Source organism: Eucalyptus grandis, chromosome 2, assembly GCF_016545825.1.
Source record: "Eucalyptus grandis isolate ANBG69807.140 chromosome 2, ASM1654582v1, whole genome shotgun sequence".
Taxonomy (NCBI): domain Eukaryota; kingdom Viridiplantae; phylum Streptophyta; class Magnoliopsida; order Myrtales; family Myrtaceae; genus Eucalyptus; species Eucalyptus grandis.
The window spans coordinates 24,439,234-24,448,149 of NC_052613.1; the positions used below are offsets into that span (position 1 = coordinate 24,439,234).

General features: G+C 40.6%; 1 protein-coding gene across 1 annotated transcript; it reads right to left on the minus strand.

Moving 5' to 3' along the window:
• Positions 1-5,794: 5,794 nt before the first annotated feature.
• Positions 5,795-8,416, minus strand: LOC104427549 (probable WRKY transcription factor 21). Its single transcript, XM_010040631.3, has 3 exons — positions 6,927-8,416; positions 6,694-6,819; positions 5,795-6,223 (listed from the first exon to the last, which is right to left on the minus strand). The coding sequence occupies exons 1-3, from the start codon at positions 7,685-7,687 to the stop codon at positions 6,079-6,081; spliced, it is 1,032 nt and encodes a 343-aa protein (XP_010038933.1). The 5' UTR covers positions 7,688-8,416; the 3' UTR covers positions 5,795-6,078.
• Between the last annotated feature and the right edge of the window lie 500 nt (positions 8,417-8,916).

An 8,916-nucleotide genomic window follows, 5' to 3' on the forward strand; every position in this document is an offset into this window, starting at 1 on the left:
TTTTCCTAAACTGTTCACTTAATTGTTTATTTCCTACCTTATCTTTAAATTTCAATTGTGTATTTTCTTTTCCCTTTCTTAGAAATAGAATTACATGAAAACAACCATTTATGCATGATCATTTAGTTAGTGTTATTGACTCGAAAAAGTAGAAAAGAAATGTATGGACACCTTAAGAAACATGACATACTGTTAGGTACCGAAATGGCGCTGATAAAAATATTAGCATAACCAAAGTTCTCGAATCTAGAATCTCTAGTTGCATAGAAATCGAGAGACTACTCCCGATCCTCGATTGGGTTTTCTAGCCAACCCCTAAAAATAAGGCTAGTGACGACTCCTGTCTTTATTAGGCTATTCTAAATAATTAGATAATAAAATAAATCCGTTGCAGGGATATGGGTCTTGACGAGACTCACCATGGTTTAGCATACCCACTATGGAAAGCTTATAATGGATGAAATAATGCCATCCATGGGAGTGAGTACTATCGGGAGGGCTACTATGGTAAAGGCACCCCAAAATTTGTCACCCACACTCGACTTCCTCCTCGAGGTGTCGTCCGTGTGGGTGCGGATCACGACACTTTCTACTATCATGCGAGGCACGAGCTTGGGAAAACTTGCGAATATGAACGAGCGAACTCACAATGTTTTGTCCCGAAAGACAAGATGATGATGTCTTTTGGAACGCAAACTGTGAGGAAACTCTCATGGTCAAGTATCCCTAAACCCAACCTCTTTCTCGACGAGAGGCCAGGTAACGATAGTTTTGAATTTTGTTTAATTAATATGTATATTAAAATTCAAATAAGAGGCAAAACCTATTTATATTTATAATATATATTTTTAAAAAAAAAAGATAACAGAACAGCAAGGGCTGCGCAAGCCCTCACCGCCACCACGCCACCGTCACTGGCCCTTCCCTACGGCAGTGAGGGATGATCCTCACCTTCTGCCTCATCTTTTTTTATTATAAATATTTTAATTTAATTAATATTTATAGGCAAAACGACGTTATTTTAGCTCTTCTTTGTTGATTCAAACTCTCCGACGAGTCTCATAGGTGAGTTATATTATTAAAAAATTGTCACGTAAGATTTCTAGCTAGGGTCGCCGAACTTGGCACTCAAGTACCCCAATTTTTGAAAAAAGTGATACTTAAGTGTATTTTTCCATAATTTTTGGCACTTAAATACCCCCGTGCCAAGTTTTGGCACTTACTCTGTTCTTTTGCCCTTTAGTATCGAACAATACCCCTTTTCTTCTTTCCACAACATTTCAACAGTAAACAAGCAATGAATCAATACTCACTTTTCCCAAAAATTTGAGAGAGAGATGTAAGAAGAAAAAGTAGAAAAAAGACCTTCAGACTTCATTGACCCGAACCCATCACAGGGAAAGTTACGGCATTACTTAACACTAACCAACACTTTAAATTTAATCGATTTATACAGCGCCTACCATGAAAAACGACGCGAAAATTATTTCAAACATGGAAGAGAAGAAAGTAAAAGGAGAGAGAAAGAGAAGGTTGAAAATGAAGGAAAGTGGGAAGGTGGGATCCACAGTGGGGAAAATGGTCACAATATTTGAAGCATTTTAGCCAAATTAGGAAGGGAAAAAGGGTGGCCCATCTTAAATTGGTAAAATTTTAGTAAGCTCTAAAGTGAAATGAAAAATAAGTTTGAATCTCATGGTTATACAATTCAAAACTCAATGGAATGGTTTTTCATGGCGTCAGGTATTAAATCCATCGAATTGCATGAAAATCCATGCAATGTTACCATTTTTTGATCCTCTGTTATGTTTAGTCCAAAAAAAGGATAACTTGTTGATTTTTGTAAGATGAGGTCTTAGATATAATCTTAATGATCTAGCAGTGAACAACAATCATCAAATCCAACCACCGGCCGCGGTGGCTCCACTTGTTAAGACTCTACTGATCCTCAATGAAGAGGTGAAAGGTTCAAAACCCAGGGGAGGCGCTAGGTGTATTAAGTGTGACTCAGAGATGGTGGGTCCTCCTGCTTAAGTGTCACCTGGGGGTTTACGGCGTAGCTGTCAGCTGCAAGCCGGTTCCTCCAGCGCCAAAAAAAAAAAAAAAAAAAAAAAAAAATAAAAACAATCATCAAATCCATTTGAAGAAGCCTATTATGAACAGGGAGCTCGATGCTGATGTGGAGATGATGAAATGTGTCCCAAACATAGGCTATATACTTTGATTTGTATGTTGTATATAATTAATTTTGCACATTTAATTTTTATTAGTTTGTCTTTATAGTATGCTATTTTTCACATAAATGTATGGCCAACAGAACTTTAAAATAGTTGGTTTGCGTAATATAATCACTTACCTGGTCAGTATACTTATTTGCTATGTACAGTGCTTATTGTGTTATTCATGATGCATGTACCATTTATAATCATAGAGCGACATATTTCTAGCTTACGATTTATGATTCGTGCGATTTTATCCACTTATAATCCAATCTTGCAATTTGATTACGCCCCTCAACAATTTTAATCTAAAATGCGATTTAACAAGGCCGTTACACCCCTTAAAAGTCCCCCAGCCGATGTGGTAAGGCACTCATATGTTAGGACCATGTTTTTTCTCTTTTCTTTATTATTAAAGGAATTGGACGTGGAGGGAATTGTTACCTAATGATTTATGAAGCATCCTGGAAACCTTACAAATCAACTAAGTCCAGATTTTTAACCTATGCAGATGACCCTATCTTGGAACAGTTTGCACATAGTAGGATCAAGAGTTGTCAAATAGGTGGGCCGAATCAGGTTTGAGTCGGATTGAAAGTGGTTTAACACAAATTGACTCATTTATATGCAATACAAATTCAATGACTCATACCCGATCCGACTCATACTTAACTCATACTCAACCCAATCCACATTACTAAAACACATAAATTTTTAAAATCAAGAACTTTTATGCTATGTGTCTAGTGTACATAGCCTTATAAGGTTCAAAATAAGAATTTTGACTCGTTTGTGAACTTTCTTTATCGGAAATTTTTTGAGTTTCACAATGAGGTATCTAAATGTCTCTTAACATATATAAAGTCAAGAAATATTGACACGTAAAATCATGTACTAATTTTCACGATTGCTAAAGGTTGAATGATCATAAATTTTTTACTATTCCTCAAAATTCATAGAAAGAAGAAGACCATAAATAGAAGCTAAAACTAGAAAATAAGTTGTCCCCATCCGAAAACTCCCAACTTGAACCTGAGAAGAGATACCACAAGTGGGTTGGGCTTTAGACCCATCAAAAACCTACATTTTATTGGATTTTATTACTCAAAACCATAACAATCCATATACTAATATTTAGCTAACCCATATATAACCCAACCCATCATATATGTGTTAATAAATGGATCTTCACCTCATTTTGACATCTCGAGTAAAATTCAAACAAGGGACCTCCAGTTCCTTAGTTTGAAATCACTTGACCCGTAACCAACCATACTAACCCTAACAAGTCATACCGAGAAACTTGTCCAATACTACTTAATATTTCCAATGAAACATCTCTCATTTTATTTTGTAGTCATTTGTATACCAAAGATAATCCACATTTTTACACAACTCTCATTGGGAATATAGGGTGTTGCTGCGCTTTTTCTGCTGTGGCAGCTAGGGAAGGCATTACCCAACTCACAACAGGAAATCTTATCTCTTTGTCTGAGCACGGCCACGCGACCGAATTTAGCTGTGCTTACTAAGCAGCCGGCGGCACTTGCAATGCGCCTAATGAGGCCTCTCGTGCCGCGACAATCAGCAGATACGAAGATGTCCCTCCCAACAGCGAGTCTGCCCTTACGCAGGCAGTGGCTCCTCCAACCAGTCTCTGTCGCCATCGATACGGGCGAGCCCGCTTTCAACTTTTACTCGAGCAGCGTCTTCACTGGAGACTGTAGAACCAATTAGGAGCATGCGCTCACGATGGTCAGGTACGGTATTAACGACGACGGAATTAGGTATTGATTATTTAAGAATTCATGGGGGCTGCCTGCCTGATGGGGCGAGCAGGGATTGCTAGGATGCACAGTGGTGGATTCCAGGGAAGGTCTTTGCAACGTCGCCACGAAAGTGTTTCCTGTCCAACCACATGATTTGTATCGATCTATTAGCTCGGATCATGGTGGTAACATGTGCATAATGGTGTTTGTGAACTTCTATTAGAAAGTTTTGACACCGGACGATGAATCACCCGCTGCATATGTATCGTTTCGCTTCTCACAGCACCATAGAATTTATAAGACAATTCCCCAAACTCGCATATAGAAAGAGCAAATGGACCGTTCCAGCGCAGGGCAGCATGGCTCGGCACGCAACGGGCCGTGCCGGCACGGCCGTATGCTTCAAGCAATCATCTCACCACTGACCCTCCACCCATCGTTTTAGGCCCACAGAGGCCCTCAACCGAACCCCGCGGATAATCATAATGAGCTGGTCAATAAAGAAGAAAGTGGAAAACGATGACGTCACCATCCCCACAAAAGTCTAAGATTGTAGCAATTATCTTTAGGACTTTGCCCTCCCACCCCACTTCAAAAATTCAAGAATTTCAAATGGGGATGGAAAGGTGAGATGACGTTAAAGTCAAATTGGCAAACTCCTTTTCCACCCAATTCGTCTGTCGTGTCCAACATCCATAGCCTTGTGCGTTGTCCAACGTTAGTCTTCCCACCTTTTTTCTTGTGCAATATAACCGAATCTGATTGCACCGCCCTTTTCCTCCCCATTTTATAATTTTTTTTTTCTTTGGTATTCTTTATTTTTCCTTTTTCCTGCCTAATGATGGCTCATACCTAGTGGATAATCTAAAGAAAAATCTAGGAAGATAAGTAGGACTGAATAGTTTTTCAACCATATATAGACATCAACGTCTGTGCGGAAGCAGTGTTTCCACCCAAAGATAAAGAGAGGTTACTTGATTCAAACATCAATTTTTCTCCAATTGGGTACACAAAAAGTCAACAACTGACCCAAAATTTGTTAGTTGGTCAAAGACACCAATTACTTGCTACCAATAGCAGAATGAAATGTGGTAACCAGCAACTCATGATGATCCTTTGGAAAGATGAGTCTAACCTTATTCAAACCCGGCTGACATTCATTGAGCACTTGATGGGCACATTCTCTTACCATTCCACCACTGTCCTCCCAAACTTGAAGACTGAGGCATCTAGAGGAACCAGAATCTTGATATGTACATAGGTAGGCATTACTAGAGGAACCAGAATCTTGATATGATGTACATAGGTAGGCATTACTTGTTCAATGACCATAACCGAGAGAACAAGAAACCCTGTTCGGCCTAGAAAGGGCAGCAACAGAAATTTACACAAGCATGGACTGATCCATAAAGTTTAGACAAGCATAATTAAAATTATTCTTATATTTTCCCATGAATTCGAGCGAAGCTGCAGCAAAGAGGTGGCAAAATTTCCAGTTTTACTTTTCCAATGGTATGAACTAAGAATTTGAATTCCCTCTCCTAGTTTTCCTTCCTACTTCAATGTTCTTTATCTTGTGTCGATCAGCAAAGAAAATAATCACCCGAGGAAACTTCACAAAACCATAGAAAACTAAAACTAAGCAAGTATTACTTGCATCATCTAAAGCCATAGACGAAAAGGATGCACTACACAATTGGACCCTCCCAAGAAGCCACATATTCCACCTCAATACAAACTGCATCTATGAATTGGTGTGAAGCATCCAACCCAGAGCCAACAGAGCATAGCCATTTTTGCTTACCCTTGGAGAACATGAAACTGTTACTTTAATTACCAGAAAAAGTTCTTACAACAAAAAGATCCCCATTTCCCGACTTTTTCTTGCTCAAGGCTAAGATTAAATCCCACCTGACAGTAACCAAAAGGCATTAACTTTTCCTTTTTTCAGCCAATAACTGCTCCATCTATACCCCATGCTTCAGGCCATGAAAAATATGTACAGGAGCAGTTCAAGCCAATTAATAAAACCTAAGACGCTGAAGACTCAGGGCTCGAAAAAGCAATCTACAAGAAGCATTCCACGATTTTCATGTATTGGCAGATTGTGATGGCACCCTGGGGTGGTTATGGTCACCTTCGTAGGTGACAATGAGCATAGACGGGTCCTCCAAGCACCTTTCCACATGCTTCCTTGCAGGGCAACCTCTCATGCTGCTACATTTGTAGTATCCCCTGCAATACGAAATAGAAGATTAGAAGGAGCTCTTAACACGACCTCCCTACTTCAGAAGCCAAAGCAGAGAGCCTCAATTATCAAATTAATCACAGTTGCTAACTTAGAAGAGAAATTCAGAGCACCTTCAAAGTCCTAGATGCAAATTTAGCAGCCGAATAATGAGATGTTAATCTTGTTCCTTTTAAGAATGACAACTCTACTAGAGCACCATATCTCCAAATGAAAACCATCTACTATTTTGTTCTAGGGAATTCTGGGAGTCCTAAAAGCAGACCAATGAAATTGCAATAGGTTACAACACCACAACCAAACCCTACTCCAATTGACCAAAGTTCTTCCACCATTCATTAGCCAAGATAAACGGAATGTCAATCAAAGAATCAGATAACCACAGTTGAAAGCAAATTAAGGAAATATAAGTCAACTTGCAAGTAGCTCGCACATGATAAAGCAGAGGCAATCATACCTAGGATGAGGAGAACCCTTGATTGGCTTCTGCCCGTACTTCCTCCACGAATAATCATCGGGAGGAATATCCGCAAGCTTGTTGCTTATAGCAGGTACCTTAATCGACCTCTTCACCCTATGTTTCCTGCAACAAGGTATAAATGGATAAGCAAAGAGACTGTGGCCAATGGATCTACAAACAACAAAGCAAGTGACTACATTGCACAATGAATTATTCAAGCAAAAGCTGACCTCTTCTTAGAGCAATGACATCTACTACTGCTACCGCATTTCATGCTCCCATCCTCTCCTCTGCCAGAGCACTTCCTCTTATGCTGCGAGTTCTGATCAGATGAGCGAGCCGCCCCGATCAAATGGAAAGCATTCGCATCCAAGTTAGCCACGCTCCCATCTATACTCAGTGAAGAAATGAAAGACCTCGTAGACGACATGGTGGGCGTGCAGCTAGAGCTATCGAAATTCAAGCTTATGCCACTATTGCTCCTATGGTACATCATCTCAGCTTGGTGTTTCATTTGTTGCTGGAACTGTAACTTCTGCTGCTGCTGCTGCTGCTGGAGAAAGTGATAGTGTGCTGATGGCGCTTGCTGGGCTAAATGAAGAGGGCTTTTGCCATTGGAGCTCAACTCCAAGTTCGGGTTACCTAAAGAAAGAGAGGCTTTGTGATGTGTATTGAGTTCCTGAATTGCATTTTCAGGGTAATTAGGAGGTAGGAGTTGGAGACTCTTTGAAGATTGGTCAGTTCTAACAATAGGGTTGTCCAAGAGGGCCTTTTGGGGCAAAGGGGTCGGTAGTTTCTTTAACTTCCTAACTCTAGCATGACCCAAGCAAGTATTGAGAAGAGAAACCACTCTCTTGAACCTGAATACAGCATCACCAGTCTCAAGCATCAGATTTCTACACTGAACCTGATCTTGCGGCTGCGACAAGAGGCTCAGAACCCTGTGGGAGCTCTCCACAGCTGCTCTGTTCGCTTCTTCAACCTCCTCCATCTCAAATCCGCCGCACAAAAAAACCCCTAATTTACCAAAATTACAAGCTATACCAACCCGGAAACCACAGCATAATTTCCACACAGCTCTGAAGGAAAAAAGAAAAATCAACCCAAGATCTTGAACATAAAAAGACAGAGACCCACAAAGTCAAAGTCCAATTTCAGCGAGCTGAGGACCCAGATAGACAATTTCTTGCTAAAATTCGAAAACAGAGAAGGCCTTTTTCCCAGAAATGGAGACGACCCAGTAGATCATGTCGAGCTGGGCATAGCTATCTTGGAGAAAAGGAAACAGACCTCATCCAGGCACGGAATCACCACACCCATCTCTCATCAGATGAAACCCGCTAGTTATTTAAGGCAAGAAAACCACCCAAGAAGAGGCATTTTTTTTTCTGGGTTGGGCACCCGGTTCTTAAATCAAACCCTAAGAGTCTTCATCCACACTCAAGAGGCAGAACAAGAAGGAACAAGAAGAAGAAGAAGGGGGAGGGAGGGAGGGAGGGAGGGAGGGGGTGTGAAAGAGAAGACTTTTTTTCGCTTCCTACGCCTGAGAAATTCACACGCCCGCAAGAATATTAAACAAAGCTCCCCTCCTGTTCCTGTTCCTCCTCCTCCTCCCCCTTCGCTTTTCTTTTCCTCCCTTTCTCTCTCTCTCTCGTCCCTACAACATTTTTCTCATAAAGCTCATTTCTTTTCTCTAGAGAGAGCATGGAAATTGAAGGATTTAACAAAATGAGTGAAGAGAAAGAGAGGGTGGCATTTAAATAAGCTAAATATCAGAGAGAGCGAGATGAAACTGCCATCTCTGTAACAGGAAATTGAAGGCGGGGCCCACCATACGACCTTTGCTTTTCCATTTCTTCTCTCTCTCTCTCTTTTTCCTTATTTTCCTGCCTTTTCTTTTCTCTTTTTTGCCTCCCCTCCCCCCTCCTGAATTTACTTGCTTTTCCAATGGAATTATTGTCTTGTCTGCATTAATGGGACTGCCCCATTTTTCTAAAGCTTGAGTTCTACTGCTGTTGTAGTTGTGGACAGTGATTAATGCTCATGGTCTTTTCATCTTTTTTCCATTTATTGGGTCCTAAAAACTGCAAATTTCGGTTGTTGAATTAGCTCTTTTGCTACTAGAGATTGGACCACTCCTGTGTTTCTCATATCTGGTTGAACTACTCGCAAAGCTGCTTTTGGCACCAATGGCTCCTCTCCTTGCAACGGGTCTTTACT

What these genes read in the sequence shown, in the direction of transcription:
- LOC104427549 (XM_010040631.3), bottom strand. Translation starts at nt 7,687, where the DNA reads ATGGAGGAGGTTGAAGAAGCGAACAGAGCAGCTGTGGAGAGCTCCCAC. An exon ending in TGTCATTGCTCTAAGAAGAG is followed by an intron (nt 6,820 to 6,926) that starts GTCAGCTTTTGC and finishes ACCTTGTTGCAG; the next exon opens with GAAACATAGGGTGAAGAGGT. An exon ending in AAGGGTTCTCCTCATCCTAG is followed by an intron (nt 6,224 to 6,693) that starts GTATGATTGCCT and finishes TTCGTATTGCAG; the next exon opens with GGGATACTACAAATGTAGCA.